The 19,811-nt window shown below is 53.5% G+C and overlaps 3 protein-coding genes across 25 annotated transcripts in view; all 3 read right to left on the bottom strand.

The window, feature by feature from the left end:
• Positions 1 to 369: 369 nt before the first annotated feature.
• Ocel1 (occludin/ELL domain containing 1) lies at positions 370 to 1,994 on the bottom strand. Of its 2 annotated transcripts, XM_021660646.2 has the most exons (4): positions 1,378 to 1,992; positions 904 to 1,069; positions 775 to 828; positions 370 to 612 (listed from the first exon to the last, which is right to left on the bottom strand). In XM_021660646.2, exons 1-4 carry the CDS (start codon positions 1,584 to 1,586, stop codon positions 484 to 486), a joined length of 558 nt encoding a protein of 185 aa, XP_021516321.1. In that variant the 5' UTR covers positions 1,587 to 1,992; the 3' UTR covers positions 370 to 483. The 2 variants fall into 2 exon arrangements, with proteins under 2 accessions (XP_021516321.1, XP_021516319.1); XM_021660644.2 differs by having other exon boundaries at positions 775 to 1,069; positions 1,378 to 1,994.
• Positions 1,995 to 2,872: 878 nt separating this feature from the next.
• On the bottom strand, positions 2,873 to 5,822 carry Use1 (unconventional SNARE in the ER 1). 4 transcript variants are annotated; one of them, XM_021660668.2, is made up of 8 exons: positions 5,418 to 5,822; positions 5,114 to 5,206; positions 4,959 to 5,037; positions 4,700 to 4,852; positions 4,019 to 4,031; positions 3,659 to 3,686; positions 3,231 to 3,405; positions 2,873 to 3,071 (listed from the first exon to the last, which is right to left on the bottom strand). In XM_021660668.2, the coding sequence occupies exons 1-8, from the start codon at positions 5,435 to 5,437 to the stop codon at positions 2,889 to 2,891; spliced, it is 744 nt and encodes a 247-aa protein (XP_021516343.2). In that variant the 5' UTR covers positions 5,438 to 5,822; the 3' UTR covers positions 2,873 to 2,888. The 4 variants fall into 4 exon arrangements, with proteins under 4 accessions (XP_021516343.2, XP_021516341.2, XP_021516342.2 ...); XM_021660666.2 differs by having other exon boundaries at positions 5,114 to 5,163; positions 5,418 to 5,820; XM_021660667.2 differs by having other exon boundaries at positions 3,231 to 3,402; positions 5,114 to 5,163; positions 5,418 to 5,820.
• Positions 5,823 to 10,838: 5,016 nt separating this feature from the next.
• The window catches only part of Myo9b (myosin IXB), an 89,323-nt gene continuing 80,350 nt past the window's right edge, over positions 10,839 to 19,811 (bottom strand). For 13 of the 19 annotated variants that reach the window (XM_060387385.1, XM_060387387.1, XM_060387396.1 and 10 more), the window contains 15 exons: positions 19,567 to 19,742; positions 17,837 to 17,935; positions 17,549 to 17,722; positions 17,163 to 17,201; positions 16,864 to 16,975; positions 16,452 to 16,525; positions 15,866 to 16,058; positions 15,654 to 15,782; positions 15,358 to 15,463; positions 15,094 to 15,225; positions 13,472 to 13,595; positions 13,004 to 13,051; positions 12,590 to 12,733; positions 12,227 to 12,350; positions 10,839 to 12,116 (listed from right to left, as the gene is read on the bottom strand). In XM_060387385.1, coding sequence (XP_060243368.1) covers positions 11,701 to 12,116; positions 12,227 to 12,350; positions 12,590 to 12,733; positions 13,004 to 13,051; positions 13,472 to 13,595; positions 15,094 to 15,225; positions 15,358 to 15,463; positions 15,654 to 15,782; positions 15,866 to 16,058; positions 16,452 to 16,525; positions 16,864 to 16,975; positions 17,163 to 17,201; positions 17,549 to 17,722; positions 17,837 to 17,935; positions 19,567 to 19,742 — 2,090 coding nt within the window. In that variant the 3' untranslated portion in view covers positions 10,839 to 11,700. Of the gene's footprint in view, positions 12,117 to 12,226; positions 12,351 to 12,589; positions 12,734 to 13,003; positions 13,052 to 13,471; positions 14,173 to 15,093; positions 15,226 to 15,357; positions 15,464 to 15,653; positions 15,783 to 15,865; positions 16,059 to 16,451; positions 16,526 to 16,863; positions 16,976 to 17,162; positions 17,202 to 17,548; positions 17,723 to 17,836; positions 17,936 to 19,566; positions 19,743 to 19,811 lie in introns of those variants that run through there. The other 6 variants (XM_060387388.1, XM_060387398.1, XM_060387397.1 and 3 more) reach the window with 3 other exon arrangements.

The following is a 19,811-nucleotide window of genomic DNA, read 5'->3' as shown; positions in this document are numbered from 1 at the left end:
GTTGGCATCTCCAGGAGGATACCGCCTGTGCAGCACTGAGCCCAGGCCAGTCAAAGTGAGGACCTATGTGGAGTGAAAGGGACCAGGGTTTCCTCAAGTGCACCCCGTAGACAAGGTCCCAAGCATTGCCCCTATATGACACATACACCCCCACCTCCGGCCCATCAAATCATTTACAGAAATGACTAGTTTGGGAGGGACAAACAGCCTGTGTAGACTGTCCCCAACACATGTCTTCTGCCCCTGTCCCCCAAGATACTGAAATCTATACCATCACTCCCCCACCTGGGACCTTGGACAGGTCCTTGTTTCTGAACCTCCTTTTCCCCTCTGTGAAACGGAGGAATGCTTTTAGGCAGCTGCACACAGTAGGTGTCTAATCCATGTTTATTCTCTGGGGTTCTCAACGGGACTTGCTTCCCCTGGAAGAACTGGGGTGCGGTTCCCCATGGGAGGAGGCACCAGCCACTATCTCCAAGACAGTCAGAAGTACACGGAGTCCTCACTGCCGCTGTCCCCTTGGTCATCAAATTTTCGGATCTGGGCCTTGAGGTGCCTCAGTTTACCCTCCAGGTATTGACAGCGAGCCTGCTTCTCTAGGAAGCCAGGATCCTAGGGGAACAAGAGTTCGGAAAGTTCTCCTGGCACTCTAGCCAGAAGCCCTCACCCTGTTCAGCTCTTTTCTTTATAAACCTCAGCTTTCATTACAGGGTCTCAGCCTCAGAACAATACCAGACAGTACAGGCAGCGTCGCAGACAAAGCTGTGGACTCACCACCCGCTTCTTCTCCAACTCTCTCCTGACACGAGCTGCCACTCGAGCCTCCTTCTGAAAGGGCGAGGAGAGGAGGGGGCTCAGAAGGGCAGAGGAAGGCCACCATGCACATGGGGCCCCGGGGCTGACCTGGCTTCGCGGTGGGGGCAGCGACAGCAGCAGGGCCTCCAGCTGCTGCAGCTTGGCCTGCGAGGCCCCCACATCCCGCTGGAGCTCCGAGAACTCCGAATACTGGTCCTGGAACACAGCAGCATAGCGGCTCCGGGCCCTCCGGCAGCTCACTGGAGGGTACTTCCTGCCAGGTCGGAAGGGGTCAGTGCGTGGGCGGAAGGCCTTTCCACTCCATCCTGGCAATCAGCTTTTCTTTGCCCATGTTGGGACCCCAACAAAAATGACTTCTTCCACCACCCCCATTCCTAACTTCATAAACGCTTGGCCCCACAAAGCTAAGCCTCTTCCTGGTTCCCAGGATTAAGAAACATGAAGGAACGCGGGGTTGGTGACTCCAGGAGGCTGAGACAGGAGGATCATGACTTCACAGGCTGTCTTGAGCTACACGGCCAGACCTGTTCTTAAAACAAAAAGCCACGAGGGGACACTCACAGTTCGTAGTCGGGCACTGTGCTGGGGCGAGGTCCAAGGTCCCTGAGAGGCTTCTCTGGGTGCAGCGGGGACAGGGGGCGCAGTTCATCCGCAAAAACGATCTTCCTGGTCCTCGTGCGGAGCTCTCCCGGCCAGGGCTGGCACTGCGGCCGGCGGGCGCGGGGCTCGGGGCCGGGCAGGCTGGGCAGCGGGGGCTCCCGGGAGGGCATGCGTGGGGCCGCCGCGCTCGAGTGCCCCCGGACAGCAGGGCCTGGACGCCAGGGTGGGCCGGCCCGAGGAGCGCGCCTGGAGGCGGGGACTGCGGGCACATAGGAGCGCGGTTGGCTTCCCGCACAACCCAGACTCCGCCCCTTGACTGCGGACAAGGAAAGAGGGCGCTGAAGAGCCGCCGTGGCGTCACTGCGCCGTCATTTGCGTAGCACCCGCCTCGGATCCTGGGACGTCACGGTGACCCTGGACCGGGGCGACCCCCGCGCCTCCTGCCGGGCGCAGAGCACAGTCACCGCCGGCGGCGTCCCAGCCCTCGCCCGCCCGAGGGCCTTCTGGCCGTCCCGCTCGTGGTCGCCTGTCCGGGAGCCGCGGCTAGCCTGCCACCGGGATCGCAGCCGCATAGAAACTGCGGGTGGAACGGCTGGCGCGGGTGATCGGCCGTCGGGGCGGGCTCTGCGGGCGGGGCCTGCGGCAAGGGCTCCACGCCTGGCCTGGAATCGGCCCTCCAGGGGCGCTGCGGCCCTCCTCACTTTCACCAGGCTACTTGTTGGGAAGAGCGGCCGTATTACCAGCTTGACGTTGTTTAGTAACTATCAAAAAAAATGTTTGTGGCTGTGTGCATACGCAGAGACCAGCAGTTCCTTAATGCTTCCCGCTTTGCTAGGCTGGCTGGGCAGCGACCTCCGGGGAGATGTGCCTGTCTCTCCTAGCACTGGGATCATGCTCCCCACCCCAGGCAACTTAGATGAGGACTGAGATTCTGCAGCTTGGGCACCACTCTTACTCTAGTCTTCTCCCCTCCCCTAAAGGCGTAGACTTTGATTAGGTTAACTGTGTGCTTGTGAGTGCAGCTTCCCTGGAGCTGGAGTTACAGTCAGTGTACTCATTATTAAATAGAGCTTTTTGTCCCCCTATTCTGACGGCATTTAATTTATGCTCTGGGGTGGAACTCAAGTTTCCAGGCTTTGTGGCAAGTGCCATTATTGGCTGAACTATCTAACAAGCATGTTACCTCAGCTGCCCTACCATTTTCTAAGGTAACCTGCCTGCCTCTGCCTCCCTAGGGCTCGGATGCAGTGTGGCCACCACTGTGGACTTCCACTGCTTTCCCAGGCAGGTCTTAGTCTTTCTTCCCCCGTTTTTGAGACCTGGTACAGGCTTCCCTGGAACTGTCACGCTCTGGAGCACCGAGCAGAGGCTAAAGGCTGACTTCCAGATAGAAGGCATGCTGGCTCACACTACCCTGCAACCCAGGCTCCCCACCCACGGACACTGAAGGCACATGAGCTGGTGGGCAGGCTTTATTTAAGCCTGGGCATGATTCGGATAAACAAGATCATGCTAATGAACACGAAGCATACGACGATAAGCATGGCCCACAGCAGCCAGTTCACAGACTTCTGTGCGTGCTGCTCCAGCCGCTCAGACTCCAGCTTCAGCTTCTCCAGGTTCTGGTCGGCCATCTTGAGTGAGTGTGACAGGGTCTGTGGGAGAAGCAGGGACTGCATCAACAAGACTAGACCAAATATGACCTGTCCTGAGTGGCCTGTGGTTTTCTGCCCCTTGCTGACTGCTATGCATGCATCAGATACCACCACCTTGGGCTTTACTGAACTCCTGCAGAGGCTGCAGTGTTGCCATACCTGGTTGTCCTTCTTGATGACACTCTGGGCAGCCAGTGTGTTGGTCTTGAGGCTGCGGGCCAGGCCGAGCATCTCCTCAGCCAGCTTTTCCTGGAGGCCCTGGTGCCTCTGGAGGACAAGGTCCAGCTCGGACGCTGACTGCTTCTCATCTACAGGCCTGGGCCCCTTCACTCTGCTGACCCCGCATTTGTGGGTAGCCAGGAGTAACATGTAGATATAGACACCTATGTGGTACCTTCCCAAAGATCCCAGGGCCCATGGCACCACCCTCAGTTCTGCTTGGGACTGTTTCCCTTGCTCTTTCACACGCCAGGAACAGAGCCCCAGAAGGGATGTCCAGTGGGCAGCTGGTCCTTATAAGCACCTCAGGGCCCCCACTTCATCCTGCTTCCTTCCCTGCCCTGTCCTTCAATGGCTGAGATACTCACACTCGCTTCCTCACGTCCATCTCCAGCTCTGGAAGCAAAAGGAAGATGGTTGGTTTCCTGTTTCCTAACTCTTGACCTTGACATGTGCTAAGTCTGCTACCCAGAATGTTGTTCTGCTTTTGAACTGGACTCTACAGGACAACTTTCCTATCCCCAAGGTCCCAGGTTCCTCCCAGTGGCCTAGCAGTGTGCTGGGGTGCTGTCCCTTCTGGGGACCATGTTCTCTTAGTCTCTCCTCAGGCATGACTAAAGATGACCCTCGGTGACCCTCTTCCTGGACTAGGAAAGATCAAGGGAGCCAGGCAGGCACAAGGGCTGTGGCACAGGAAGGACAGTCAAATCCTGTTGAGCATGACTCACCTGCAGAAGATTCCTGTGGGGAGAAGGGAGAGACATGAGAAACTATGCACATTTATGTCTTCCCCAAATCTCTTTCTGCTCTGAGGTGACCCATATAAAGCTCTCTGAAGGATAGTCCTTATCCTTTTGGAAACTCACCCAAATGCTGCTCTGGGGCCAACTCTGGGGCTTTAACCAGACATGATCCATTTTTGTTTTCTATTTATATGTTTTGAGGTTTTGTTTGTTATTTACTTCTTGATACAGGGTTTCACGGTGTATCCCTGGCTGTCCTGGATTCACTTTGTAGACCAGGCTGGCCTTGAACTTACTGAGATCCACCTGCCTCTGCCTCCCTAAGTGCTGTAATTACAGGCATGTGCTACCACACCCAGCTTGTTTGTTTGTCTTTTGATACAGGGTCTCACGACGATGTAATCCTGGCTAGCCTGGAAATTACTCTGTAGACCAGGCTAGCCTCAAACCCACAGAGATCCTCCTGCCTCTGCCTACCAAGTGCTGGGATTAAAAGCGTGTGCCACCACTGTCCAGCCAAACTACCATTCCTTTAGCAGTCATGAGCACAGTGCGTTCTCTGGGGAAGCCTTGTCTACGGGCCTTCTCAGTCCCTGGTCCTATATTTCTTTTCTGTGGCTATCCTGAGGTTGGTCCCACGGGCAAGGACAAGGGAGGGAAGCATACCATGCCCAGCAGCTCACTCCGCATCTCACTGGTGTACCGTGCCCGAGACTGCAAATGCACAGTCTTAGTGGCAGGCATCCGCTCCCTGGCTGTGGTGGGCACGCGGCCAGGGGCCAGGAACTGGTTAGCTAGAGCCTTCTCAGAGGAGGAGGTCTGAGGAGACATGGGAAGGGGAAGATGAGTCACTGGAGGGCTGTGTCTTGGTCCTAGGAGCCGTAGGGGCCCGAGTGAGGTGCGAGGGTTAAGAGGGCAGGCTCACCAACTTCTCAGCCTGCAGCATGCCCTTCAGAAAGTCCACCTTGCGGGAGTACTCACTGATCACTTCGGAGGCGGGTTTGCTGAAAGGCAGCAAGAGGAAGTCAACCTGCCGCGGTGACTGCGTCGGGGGAGACGTCTCAGTGCCCCCATACTCACCTTGCCTGGACTTTCAGAGCCTGCAGCATGTCTTCTAAGGCACCCACATACTGGGAGGGAAGGTAGGGTGTCAGCCAGGCCAGGGCCCCAATGCTTGATGGCAGGAGTCACAGCAGAGAGAGGAGTGGGAAAAGAGGGGCCAGGAGAGGGGCCCGGGCCCGGAATGGGGTGCTAAAGGAAAGCCCTAGGAACTGAGAGAGCGTGGCCTGAGCATGAAGGGGAAAGGACCTATGCAACGAGGGGCGGGACCGGACCTATGCAACGAGGGGCTAGAGGCCTCAACGGTGGCATGGGATTCCCTTACCTTCTCCAGACGCCACTCATCCAGTTCTCGTTTTTCTGCCGCCATCGACTCGCAGCGACAGAGCAACCGCACCAGGTTTAACTCCAGCCGCGACGTTGCCAGCGGGCGGTGACAGGCCCCTTCCGCCTGCGCCATCTTAGAAAAGGGCGGAAGTGTCTGCGTGGGGTCTTATTTTCGGACGACGGTCCCTCCCCTCCGAGGTCGGCTACGCTTGGGCAGAAGTGGCATTTTATTTAGAGCCGCAGTATATTCAAGAGTAAACCGTTTTCTTCCCTGGGGAGCATCTTTCTAAAGTCATAGTTTTGTTTCCTGGCCTATTTTCGATTTTTGAGGCAAAGTCTCTGTAACCCATTCGGTCCTGGAACTGCCGACCACGTCCGACAGTTGGCTGGACCGGAAGGACCGATACGTAACGCGATCCTTACGTTCCGCTCGCTCGCGAAGCTTTCCCTATCTCACCGCGCATGTCTTCCACGGCCAGGTCACGCCCTCCGCTTTCTCCTCGGGAGGGAGCCCTGGCCTGAGGCTTACGCGACCCTGCAGGATGATGTGCCAGGGTGGCGCTCCCATCCGACAGACCTGCTGGTTTCCAGCCCTGGCCGTCTGCATCCCGAGGTCTCACCCGGCCGTTTCCATTCTGTAATAAATCATGTGTTACGATCTATAACGATGATGAGGGTTGCACCTGGCGGGCCCATGTCAAGGTGCACCCCTCCACCCCCAGGAATTTACGCGTTGCTGCAACAGGTCTGGTATAAGGAAGTTTATTGGGAATTGGGGAAAGGGAGGAGGGCCTGGGGAAGGTGTAGAAAGTGAGTGGACCATGAGGGAGGGGTTGGAGTTGGGACACTGCAGAGAAAGAACCCGGAAGAGAGAGAGACAGTGAGAGTGAGTCTAGGGTTTCACAACCACCTGTGACTCCAGCTCAACAGCATCTGACACCTCTGGCCTGCACCCACCCACACACAAACGTACACGTTTTAACACAGTGTGTCCCCCGCCTTTTAATACCAGCACTCGGGAGGCAGAAGCAGGTGGATCTCGGTGAGTTCCAGAACAGCCAGAGATACACAGAGAAACCCTGTCTCGAATGAGTTATTTAAGGAGGCTGGACAGATGGCTCAGTGGTTAAGCGCACTGTCTGTTCTTCCAAAAGTCCTGATTCCAATTCCCAACAACCACATGGTGGCTCAACCATCTATAATGAGATTGGGTGACCTCTTCCGGCCTGCAGGCAGAATACTGTCCAGATAGATAGATAGATAGATAGATAGATAGATAGATAGATAGATAGATAGATAGATAATCTTAAAAACAAACAAAGAGAAAAAAAAACCAGGCTGGAGAGATGGCTCAGGGGTTAAGAACACTGGCTACTCTTTCAAAGGACCCAGATTCAAATCCCAGGACCCACATGGCAGCTCACAACTGTCTAATTCCAGAGGATCTGACACACTTAACCACCTACATGGAGACAGAACACTAATATAAACAACAACAACAACAAAACTTTAAATCTTAGAAAAACAAAAATGATATTGGATCCCCTGGCACTGGGGTTATGATTGTGAAGGTCATGTGCTGGGAGCTGAGACTTGGTCTTCATGGTGGTTTTGTTCTGGTATAAGAATAACGACACAAACCACTCAGACTCCAGTCTCAGGTAGGTATGGATGGTTTATTGAAACGCCTTTTCCAAGCTGATTGATCAGGACCACAGTAAGGACTCAGGGAGCCTAACTGTGACATCTACAAGTTCTCACAGCTGGGTTTTTATAGAAAAAACCTAATGCAAAAGACATGGGGAGGGCAGTAACGCATTTTGGCTAACCATACAAAGCAATATTTTGTTTTTTGCTAACTAGACAATTATCAGCTAAACTTTAAGTTGATTGGTCCTAAGTGAGGCAGGGCTCACGGTCTTCTAGAGTACATCCAAAGTGTAGCAAGGTGTGTAGCCATATGAATAGATAACAAAGTATGAGTTATAACATTATTGAATCATAAGGTCAGCTATGAACAACTGCTTCCAGAAAGCAGAGTTGAAAAGTTTAAAAATTTGAACTTAATTTCACCTTAGAAACAAAATGGAAGCTGATACAAAGATGGCTGCAGCTTTCTCTCAAATAGCAGGCTACAACAGCTTGAAAATGCTCTTCATAGAGAGCCATAGGGCCTGGCACTATTAGGAGGTGTGGCCTTGCTAGAGGAAGTGTGTCACTAGGGGTGGGCTTTGAGTTTTTGGTTTTATTTTCAAGACAGGCTTTCTCTGTGTAACCCTGACTGTCCTGGAACTCACTCTGTAGACCAGGCTGGCCTGGAACACACAGACTCTGCCTCCCGAGTGCTGGAATTAAAGGTGTGTATTACACCACCGGCCGGCAGGCATTGAGGTCTTAAAAGCTCAAACTAGGCCTCCAGGCTCCCAGATGTTGAGTTCTCAGCCTGTGTGCCACCATGCTTTTGCCAGGACAATAATGGACTAAACCCTGGAACTTTAAGCCAGCAGCAATTAAATGTTTTCTTTTGTAAGAGTTGCTGTGGTCATGGTGTCTCTTCACAGCAATGGAAACCCTTGGGAAGCAAAGCAACTCCAGCAGCCATTCCCAGTCTGGCCAAAGGGGGTGAAGCAGGACCTACCAGTACGGACTGGCATGGAACATCCTGGCCACAAATCCTCCCCAGCTATTTAAGTGGGTCCTTCTATTCCTTTTCGAAGGTGACAGGCTCCTCTCCATCTCTATGATGTGGTAGCACTGGGTCCCGTAAAAAGGCTTAAGCAGCCACTTTTATATGTGTGACAGGGTCTCACTATGCAGTCCTGGAACTTGCTACATAAACTAGGCTGGCTTCAAACTCACTGTTGAGATGGCTTGCCTCTGCCTCTGGAGTGTTACCACTACCATGACCAGCTTTCTTATTTTGAGACAAGGTCCACATATGTAGCTATCCTAGTTTGTCAACTTGACATAAGCTAGAGCCATCACAGTGGGGAGCCTCTATTTAGACAATGTCTCCATATGATCCAACTATAACAAGCCTGTGGGCATTTTTTTGTTTTGTTTTGAGACAGGGTTTCTCTGTGCAGTTCTGGCTGTCCTAGAACTCACTCTGTTGACCAGGCTGGCCTCAAACCCGGAGATCCTTCTGCATGCTAGGATTAAAGGTGTGAGCCACCACTGGCTGGCTGTAGGCATTTTCTTAGTGATTCATGAGGAAGGGTCCAGCCCATGGTGGGTGGTGCCATCCCTGGGCTGGTGGTCCTGCATTCTATAAGCTAGTAGGCTGAGGAAGTAATGAGGAGCAAGCCAGTAAGCTTGGCCTCAGCATTAGCTCCTATCCTGCTTGATTTCCTTTCCTGACTTCCTTCAGTGATGAACAGTGGCATGGAAACATAAGCTAGAGAAAGAAACCCTATCCTCTCAAGTTACTTTTCTTCCCATGGTGTTTCATGACAGTGGACCAGGCAGGCTGAGAACTCAGAGACCAGGGATTCTAGGTGTGGTCTTCATCTCACCAACCTCACCAATCTCACAGGATTCAGTCACTTCGGAAACAAGGCCCTGGGCATGTCCCTGACAGATGGCTTAGATTAGGTTAAGTGACCATCCAGCTGTGATACCTTCCCTCTTAACATGGACTGGACTGCACACTTGAATTACAAGCCCAAACAAACCATTCCTGAAGTGCTTTTGTTAACAGGTATTTTCCACAGCAATGAGAAGTGGCTGATGTGACAGTCTGTGTCACTTGCCAGGCTTCTCTTCTGGATATCTTTGTAGAGATGGTGGAACAGCTAACAGAAGAGGAGGCAGGGCAGGGCAGGGCAGGGCAGGGCAGGGCAGGGCAGGACAGGGGTTGAAGAGATGGAGAGAAGGCTCAGGAGGCAGTTGTATTCACAGCAACACCAGACTCACAAACATCTGTAACTCCAGCTCAAGGGAATTCAGTGCCATCTTGTGTGGTCAACAGCAAGTGTGTGTGTGTCACACACACAATTAAGAGAAATCTGAAAAGTTTCAAGGTGGCGGGGAAAAAGAACAGATGAGAAATATGAACTGTCAACAGTCCAAAGGCTCCTGACAGCTGAGGCCTGTGCAGGTGCCACTGACGACAACTGCACACACTGCCAGCATCAGCAGTAAAGCAAAGAGCAAGAGGCCTCCAGCCTGACTGGCTAGAGCAGTGGTTCTCAATCTGTGGGTCACAACCACCTGAAACCATCGGAAAAGTTATTTACATTATGATTCATAACAGTAGCAAAAGCACAGTTATGAAGAGTAGCAACGTAAGTAATTTTATGGTTGGGGTCAGCACAACATGAACTGTATTAAAGGGTTACAGCATTGGGAATGTTGAGAAGCACTGTGCTAGAACCAACAGCCTTTAAAATCTAGAACAGTAAGTCCTGGGTGGTTTGGGGACTTGAGCTGTGAGCTTCTGGATGGGCCAGTCTAGCTAGCCTGTGCCCCAAGTACTCATGAACCTTATAGGAAACAAGTGACATGGACTTTTTGCAACATGGTATAATATAGACCAGGTTAGCTTTCAGCTCCTGAACTTGTTTTTCTGAGACAGGGTTTCTCTGTGTAGCCCTGGCTGTCCTGGACTTACTTTGTAGACCAGGCTACAAAGGCAGATCTTGAACTCACAGATATCTGACTGCCTCTGCCTCCTTCCCTGAGCGCTAGGATTAAAGGCATGTGCCACCACACCCAGCATATATATATATATATATATATATAAATGTATGTATATATGTATGTATATGTGTGTGTGTCTATTTTATATATATGAGTATATTGCCTGCATGTACATCTCACACCAGAAAACACATCAGATAGTTGTGAGCTGTCATGTGGTTGATAGGAATGGAACTCAGGATGTTCAGAAGAGCAGTGAACCCCTGAGCCATCTCTCCAGCTTCAACTCCTGATCTGCCTGTTACAGACAGCTGTGAGGCCCCATGTTGGTGCAGGGAACCAAACCATGTCTTGTTTGAGCTCTTAGCAGCCACACCATCCCTCCAGCTCCTGCTCTGCCTGAGACTCATCACTTGGGGGCAGATGGGGAATTTGTCACTGCTCAGTCATTTTCAATTTCAGGATATGGATGCCCAGCCTGTACTGGCCTCTGCAGGCACAGACTGCTGACACCCAGATGCCAGAGCAAAGGCAGCACCTCTGCGTAGAGTGAGATCTGAGTGGGTCCTTTTCTTTTTCTCTTCATGCAGAGCCTTACTCTGTAGCCCAAGCTAGCCAGAAGCTCCTGCTTCAGCTCCCAGGTGCATCCTGGGCTAACGGCAGCTCTTGCTTCATTCCTGACTCCAGGAGGGACAATTCAGGCAGTGCTGGCTAGGAGCTCAGACAGGACATCTGCCTCCCCAACTCCCCCAGGTAGTGCTAGCAGCAAGGCCACACCAACACTTCTAAAGCACTTTTATTTCACACCTTCCACAGGGCTTCCTTGGTTTCAGGCTGGTGGCCAGGTGTCCAGGGTTAGAGAGCCTGAGAAGAGAACTGGGCTCTAGAGGGCCCAAAGTATCCCCAGGGCTGCAGAGGAACTTCAGGACATGCACTGACTGCCCCTCAACATCCCCTCAACAGCCAGGAGTCCCTCGCTCCTCGCATCCCACAGGGCAGGTGGCACCAAGGGCAGTGCTCTGCACCTGGACCAAGACACAGAGGGCAGAGCTGTGGGCTACATTCAGGCTTCTCTGGAATGAAGGTTGACAGGGCTTCCCACTCCTGCCCTATCTTCAGCCAATAGCTGTGACCCTGTGGAAAGCTCCAACAATTGCTGCAAGGTTCTCTGGCCAGACAGCCACTGCTGGGAGGCATTCAGGAGGGCAAAAGATGCCCCAGGAGTCCTCTGTCCTCTGGTGTGGAGTGCAGCAGCCAGATGTGGTCGACATGTCCATATCACAGGCATGGCATGCCCACGTCCAGGTTACAGAGGTGTACAGAGTTAATATAAAAGCCAGACGTACACATACAAAAAGTTTGGTCCTCCATTAAGGCTGTTATGACATAAAAGGTATGTAAACGGAGAAAGAGTTACTAAAAATATAAAGGGCCACTGCTGTGCAGATGGGGGGGGGCTCTGGTGGCTCCTGGCCATCAGACCCTGGTCTCCATGACACACAGAGCCAGTGTCCATCTCATCCCTCTGGGAGCCTTTCATTCTGGATCCTTCTCAGAGAGTCAAGGCCAGCTCCACAGCCAGGGCACCCAGGGCACCCAGATCTGGGGTTCTAGGACATACAGACTGCCCATCGTGGTCCTCAGCCATTGGCCTGGCCAGAGCTGGGGGCCAGGCAGTAGGTAGGGGGATCCGAGTACCTGCGTTTGGCCCCAGCAAGTCTGGTATTGTGGTCCAGGGGTTCCAGGGTGCTCTGCAAGGGCAGGCCAGCCTCGGGGGTGACGTATACAGAATGTACCTGGTCCTGTCGGCGGGCAGGTGGCTCTCTGCGCCTCACCGGAACAGCGGCCTCCTGAAGAGTAGGTGCCCAGCTCGTCACATGAGAGGGCAGGCCTGGTGGGAGCTTGATGTTGGCCATGGGCATGACAGGGGTCCTCCGGGGTGTCTTCATTCTGACCATGATGAAGGATGTCGGCCTTCGTCGTGGAGGGGCAGCAGCCACAGGGAGGGGGTTCGGGGTGGGCACACTGGGACAAGGGAGAGCAGGTGCGGGAGGCCCTTGGAGAGACAGACTCGGGGTTACTGCAGCGGGGGCGGGGGCATGGGTGGACTCCCACCCTGGGCCTGCCACTGCGGGGAAGGTGGCCAGATGTCACCTTCACACTGACCTTCCATGGAGCCCCGAGCGACCCTCTCCTCCAGCAGGCTCTCAGTGCTGGCTGAAGTCTCTGAGTCCAGATTCTCCTCATCAGAGCCCCGTGGGTCCAGCTCAGGCAGCCGGTATGTGATGTTCTCCCTGAGGGTGGGTGCACCATATCCAAGACCATTCCCAGGGCAGACCTCCCCTGGGCCCCTCTTTCATGCCAAGCATGCGTGGTCGGTGATTGCCTTTGGCATCTGAGCCTCTAACTAACTCCACACCCAGCTTGGCCTCAGTGCAGTGCCAAGGCTGTTCCTGACTGGAGGGCCTTCTGGGACTGGGAATCAATAGAGAGAATGCGGAGAGCTAGAAAGAATGGGGCACATGACACTTGCTTCTCTTCCTTGATGGACTGAATCCGCTCCATGAGAATCTCCTTTTCTCTGTCCTCATCACCACCTGCTGCCTCCTCAGATAGGGCCTCCAGCTCCTCCAGGCTACAATCCTGTACCACTGGGGCCCCAGGGCTTTTGGTCTGAAAGACAAAGAGGCAGGTCTGACCCAGAGCTGGAGGGTGGAGCTCTGGATGTGGGCGGAGCCCAGTGCTTAGGCCAAGGGAGAGGCCCACAGCTCTAGCTTAGCTGTGAAGTAGACCACCCCTACCCCTAGGTGCTCCATAGGAATCTAGTGGGGAACAGGGACCAGCATGCACTTCCAGGATGTTAGGACATGCTCTATGCTATGGCCAAGACTACCCAGCGTGCACCTAGAGACATGCAGCTGGGCCCACGCAACGCGTACATACCCGGATCCCCTCATAGGGGGACGAAAACCCCAGTTTGATAGGCCATAGCTGGGGGAGAGATAACACAGGTGAACAGATGTGCTGAGCCTGCAACACAGGTACGAGCAGGACCAGACCAGACCAGGCAGCAGGCTGAAGACTCACTGGTGTCCATGGGAGCCCAGGACCTACCCCTCCCGCAGGACCAGCACGGGCGTTCCTGCAAACAGGATCTCCCCGAGCACTACATTTTTGGTGAGAAGGAAACCAGGCTAGGCTCCTGTCCTGAGCTGTCCCACCTGACCCCCGCAGAGGGACTGTGTCTGGCTAGGTAGAGGCGGCCTTTTAAAGAAGGCTCCGCCCCACCTCCGCCTCCTCAGGCCCCTTACCACACTGCCCACTTCCAAGTTTGGAGTGAGAGAACCACCCCACTAGCCCACTAGACTTAAACCCGCTTGAGGCCCAACCCCAAGGCCAGCCAGCACTCACAGCATTTTGTTGCAACAGGGAGAGCCTGCGGAATGCAATGCTCTCAGCTGCCTCCAGCTGGTTGATCTCCTCCATCTTCGTTTTATACTTCCTCATCTGTTCTTTGATGAGCAACTCCACACACCTGTGCACAGATTGGTCCGTTCCTGTCCCGTGGCTGGGGAAGGCAGTCCCAGAAAGCCAGCAGGGTCTGGGCCAACACCCTGGGACACCACGTGACCCCAGGTGGCTCATGTTGCTTTCCTGAACCCAAGAGTCCTGTCACTTGTCACTGACAGCACCCAAGGTAGGAGGTAAAAGGACAGTGCAGGGTGGAGAACAGAAACCTAGTCACCAGCAGGGTGGGACTACTTCAACTCCTAGAAAAGGACAGGGCACAGAAAGGCTAGGCAGCCTGCCCAGGTCAGTTCCCTGCCTAACAGCTCTACAGTATAAGTTTTAACTCCCACAGACCCTACTTGGTGGTTGGTACCAGAGGGACTCAGCTCAAACCTGTCCTGGAGAGGAGAAAGGCAAGCACAAGACAGACCCCTATTACTACCAGAGTGCTGATGACACAGGACACTTGGCTTTGGGCTCTTTTCTCACCTACCTTTGATGGCCAGGAGCATGGCTGGGGAACACAGAATGTTCACCCTCAGACTTACCCTGAGATGGCTGCCAAGGGTGATAGAACAAAAAAGGTCCTCTCGAGAGGGTCTCTAAGTTTTTTGAGGGGTAGAGGTGGTATGTGTGTGGAACCTAGGTCCTCATGCATGCCAAGCAAAAGTTCTCCCACAGAGCCCACACTCCAGCCGTTCAGAGTGCAAGGACTGCTCTGAGAGGGAGCGACGAAACAAAGCTGCTCATTCACCCAGAGGAGACAGCTGACTTCCTGGCGACTCCTCCCCACTCGGAGCTTAGGGTCTCTTCCCTTGAATGCTTCAAGGGACCCAGACAAGGCCTCCATGAACAGGGAGACATGAGGCCGTGCTCTCCCTGTATACAACACCACCTGCACACTGCCAGCACTGAGGTGGCTTGTAGAACCCCAATTTCACTCACTTTAAATCTACTTTTTATTAAATACTAGATTTTTGTTAAAATGGTGTGCACACGCTGAGCAGGCCCTAGAAGTCCTAAGCATGTCTGCTGGGACACGTGGAACCTGCCTCCAACACTAGCATCACAAGAAAAAAAAAAAAAAAAAAAAAAAAGGTGTGTGCATGTGGTGGGGAGTCGAGGGAAGGCCGCTCAAGAAAACTAAGAAGGTGCCACCAAAAAGATGGCTCAGGGGGTAGAGGCTCCAAATTTGTGTCCAAGTCATCAGGTGGTACTCCACACCGGCCTCCACATGCGCACCTGTGGTACATGTGCCCTCCCTCATAAAGCATAAACCTTAAGGACGCTGACCCCTACACGCCAAAAGAACTCTCAGGCAAGCCACGGTACCCATGAATCTCATCAGGGCTTATTCTTCAAGCAGCCACAGTTCTGAGTGAGTGCTCTTGTTTGATTTTGGACATAGAGTCTGGCTCTGTAGCTGGCCAGCAACTACAGATTCTCCTGCCTCAGCTTCCCCACTGAGTTTGTCAGATATTACAGTCAGCTGGGTAGTTATGGGTCTGGGGCAGAGGACTCACGTGGTGATCTTTAGTACATCCTTCATGCTGGTCAGGGGGTCGGAGTTATCAGGGCAGCGCAGCAGACAGGGCGCAAAGATGATGGCTAGAGCTCCTGGAGACATGCGGTTCACATCCTCAAGCAGGGCAACCCTGCAGAGACAACAGTTAGGTGGCACCCGTCTCTGACTCCAGTGCCAGCTCATGTCTTGCTAATAGTGGCCAGGACATGCAACCAGGTCACAGGGCATAGCTCACTCAGCTCCTGGGGGGATGGGCACTTGCTTGACAAGGTGGAAGATGAGTCGCTCCAGAGAGGTGTGGTTGGCCTCAGGCAGGTGGTCCAGGACTGCATAGATGGCAGCCAGCTGCTCCTGCTTCTCTGGTAGCTCTGGGGAAGTCAGGGTTATCAGTCCTGGGCAGCACCAGCCATGCCCATTCCTCCTTCCCCATGCATTCAGGGTGCATGAAGGCCCTCCATGTGTTGTCTAGGTCCAGAAGGGAAACAAACCCAACCCAAACCATAGGTCCTAGCTGGAGTAGGACATGCTCTGGGCCTCATCCCTTCCTCAATGACTCACCGACAGCCCTGAGGAAGTCTCCATACTGGGCAAAAGTCATAAGCGGTTCAGGCAGCTCCCGCAGCCATTGCTTCAGGACCCCAGTGATGGCGTGGATGGGGAAGTCTTCCAGCTTAACTGCAGCGGGGTCTGCAGGACAGGGACATGTGAGCAGCATATGGGTACTGGCCAGTGGGGCCTGCCCAGCTAGGGCACCAGGTCACAGTGCCCACCTGTCTGCAGTGCCTGCCGAAGCTCCCGAGTCCGGTTGGCCGCACCCGATTTTCGGTAGAGGCCCTCTGTATACAGCCCATGCAGCTCCACGTGCTCCAGCAGCTTCTCCAGCACAATGGGCACAGAGGCCTTGTCGCTGGTCAGGCTGTCCACACACACCCCGAAGTGGCCTGGCTCAGCACCTGGCTCACTCTGCAGTGTGGGGTGGAGAATCAGGTGCCATACCCGAGCTTCCTCTATCCCTCCTGCACATGCTGTCCTGGAGGGATGCTCAGGAGGGACAACTTGCCCCATGCAGCACCCGTAGGCTGGATGGCCCTTCCTGGAGACAAGGCACCCTGGCCTCACAGTCCCCTGCAAGAACTGGATTCTGATTCTTGTGCCACAAACATGGGAGCCAACACCTTCGTGCACAGTTGAGTGCCTCCCTCTTCCAGGCCCAGGACTCTTCAGCAGGGTTAGGACCCTGGCTGGAGCCTCAGTACTAGAAGTGGCCATCTGTCCTGCACTGGAACTAGCGGCCACAGCCCCTCCTGCCACTCCCCTGAAGTCCTGGCTGAAGGCTCCCGGTTCAGGCATGCTCACCTTCCTCCTTCCCGTGTAGGAACAGTAGCTCTGAATCTTGTGCACACACTTCTTGTGGCAGGTCATCTTGCACACTAATAGGGCCAGAGTGGAGGTCACTGAGGGTACACACAGAGGACCCCAGGTTTCTGGGAACACTCAGTCACTCCCTATCTAGGGACCCTAACTGCATTTTAAATTGCATGGGCTCTACCTGTGCCCTGACTCTCGTGAGAAGATGGGGGAGTGATGACTGGTGGTCAAAAGCTGTATGCGCTGTATGTAAGCAGGCCCTATGACTGTCACATGATCTGTTTCTGTATAAGTGTGTACACATGCATACGTTTGAGCTGAGCCTTCTGAGCACTGGGCAGGAGAACATGGAAGGTAGCAGGGGTAGGGTACCCATTGGCTAGGACAGGGCAAAGCTCACCACTGCACAGCAGAGCCTTGTCCATGAGCCAGATGTAGGACAGACACTGCTCACACGACTGTGGGATGTTCACTTGGTAGCTGGCGAACACATGTCCATTGTGCTCCTGGACCTGGGGTGGAGGGCTGGACTGAGGAGGTGCCTGCTCCCCACCCTGCTATCTCAGCAGGGCTGCACACATGAGGCCATCCAGACATGGCTTGCACTCACATACACACAACATGTGTGTATGTCACAGCATGTGTGCGAGGGCACAAGCACACACACATACACACAAACAAACCCACACGACTACTCACGGCACGCTCCTGCTTCCGCTTCTTCTTCTGGGCTTTGCTCTGCGGAGAGACAAAGATCAAGTTTGTGTGGGGATGACTGCTCAGCTTGAATGTCCCCTAGGAATATCCCTGTCCTCAAAAAGGAGGTGGGGAGCTAGGGAACACTGTGACCCTCCAAGCCTGGAGAAGGTTAAGGCAACGTAGCAGCTGTCGGGGGCTGTGGCTGACCAGGGAAATGGTGGTGCAATAGCTAGTGGGGCTGGGAGGATGAGCATGTGCCAGGGGGGTGGGCAAAGTGAGAGAGAGAGGTGTGACTAAATGGGACGGGCTGGGCCAGGAAGCCTTGGGAGAGGCACAGCTGTTGCCCAGGAGCACCTGGGGAGGGGCTGTAGGGTGCAGCTGCCTACCTTGGCTGGCTCAAAGTCTGTCTTGCTGTAGCTTCGGGTGAACTCATCCAGCAAGGACTGGAAGACATTGAGGACCAGGTTGGTGTCCTTCTCCCCACGCTCGGTGGCCAGATTGTTGACAACGATCTGGTAGTTTTCCATCAGGTCCTTATAGCCTACATGGATCTTCCCGTTCTGTAGGAATACAACAAGGTGCCCTCAGGTCCCAGAAAGGGGGCTGTGGAGGAGCACTGGGCTGCAGGGTGGGGCTGGGGAGGCATTGGCAGCTAGGTTACAGTCACCACGCACAGGCACAGAGTACATGGTCTTAATATTGCTCCTGAAACGCTCGGTGGCCTCAATGAACAAGCTCTCGATGGGTGTCTTCTGTGAACGAAGGTCATTCACCTGCATGGAGAGAGTGGTCAGGGCTGCTTGCACACAGTCAGTGCCAGCCACAAGATCCAAGGCATCCAGACACCTTTAAATAGAGCACAGCAGACAGGTGGCCAGGGAGAGGCTGGGCCACAGGTTGTGAATGCTGGACTAACCTGGCGCAGGCTTCCTGCCAGCATGGCAGCCAGCCTAAGGGTATCATGTGCTCTTCAATGAGGACGGTGATATGGCATGACTCTGGGGTTTTGCAATGCTTGGATGGAACCAAGAGCTCCAAGCAAAAGATGCAAGCACTGTACCACTCAGGAAAGCTCTAATTCTTCAATTTTTTTTTTTTTTTTTTTGTATGTGTGTGTGTGTGTGGGGGGGGGTGTCTCTGTAGTCTTGGCTGTCCTAGAACTTGATCTGTAGACCAGGCTGGCTCGAACTTACACTCCAGAGTGTAAGTTAAGTGCTAGGATTAAAGGCATGCACCACCACTTCCTGGCTTTTTTGTTTTGTTTTTTGTTTAGATTTATTTGTTTAAGTATATGTGAGTGCTCTATTTGCATGTACACCTGCATGCCAGAAAAGAGCAATGGATAGTGCAGATGGTTGTGAGCCACTGGGTAGGTGCTGGGAATTGAATTCAGTACTTACGGCAGAGCAGCCAGTGTTCTTAACTGCTGAGTCATCTCCCCAGTGAGAAAGTTTTTTGTTGTTGTTTTATTTGTTTGTTTGTTTGTTTGTTTGTTTTGGAATAGTTTGGCTTGGAACTTGCAGTCCTCCTGCCTCAGCCTCCCAGGGCCAGTGGCAACTGCAGTTGTGGATTTCACACAAGATCAGCAAGATGAATTGCACTGTGTAGCAAAGACCTGCGCACACTGTGCACTCCCATCCTAAACTCCCATCAACACTCCCTAGTCCTTTGCCTGAAGCTCTTAAAGTAAAAAGTCTCAGAGTGGAACATGGCTTCCCCACACAGCTAGGAACAAGACGAACACTAATGCTTAAAACACAAATACTGACTTAAAGTGAGGAAATTCCAGGATAGCCAGGACACAGAGAGACCCTATCTTGAAAGTGGTTAGCACACCCACTGCAACTCCAGAGGGTTGGATGCCCAGCACCCACATGGCAGTTTAAAGTCACCTGTGAACTTTAGCTACAGGTAATCTGATGCCCTCTTCTAGCCTCTGTAGGCACTGCATACATGTGGATCACATACATACATAGAGGTAAAATACCCATACATACTATTTTTTAATGTAAAAGAGTTTATCCGTATGTGTACACAAATGCATGTTACAGCATGGAGGCCAGAGAACAACCGGTGGAAATTGGTTCTGTCTTCCAGGGTATGGTTCTGGACCATCAAACTCGGGTCATGAGGTTTGGCAGCAAGCACCTTTGACCCTGAGCCACCCTGACGGTCCTACTCTGCTTTTCTCTGTAAACCTGATCATGTGTCCCACTGAGTCTTGAGCTCAGCTCTGTCCTGAGTACTGTGGAGAGGTCCTCCTCTTACGCTCAGGTCCTGGAATCTTTTGTACTGTTTAATGCCCTAGTGCTGGGGCAGAATCCAGACCCCAGGGACAAGCAGCCACTGCTCTGCAATGTCTCTAGCCTGCGTATGGCTGAGGACTGGCATCGTGGCAGCTCACCTTGTTGAGGAGAAACTCATCCAGAAACTTGAGCTCATTGGCATTGGTGATCTTGTGGAATACTGACTCCCGCCACTTCTCGGACACTGTGATCTGGCCAACCTTTCGGTTTCGGTTCTTCTTTCCTTTCAGGGGCTTCTCGCCTGCAGTGTGGCGGTGCTGCTGACCAGCAGGTGCTTCAGGGATACAGGGCAGCCGGAAGCAAGGTCAGAAATGGGCTCCCAGATGCACACCCAGATCCACAG

Source organism: Meriones unguiculatus, chromosome 7 (assembly GCF_030254825.1).
Source record: "Meriones unguiculatus strain TT.TT164.6M chromosome 7, Bangor_MerUng_6.1, whole genome shotgun sequence".
NCBI classification, from domain to species: domain Eukaryota; kingdom Metazoa; phylum Chordata; class Mammalia; order Rodentia; family Muridae; genus Meriones; species Meriones unguiculatus.
This window is presented reverse-complemented; position numbering and strand designations above follow the sequence as displayed.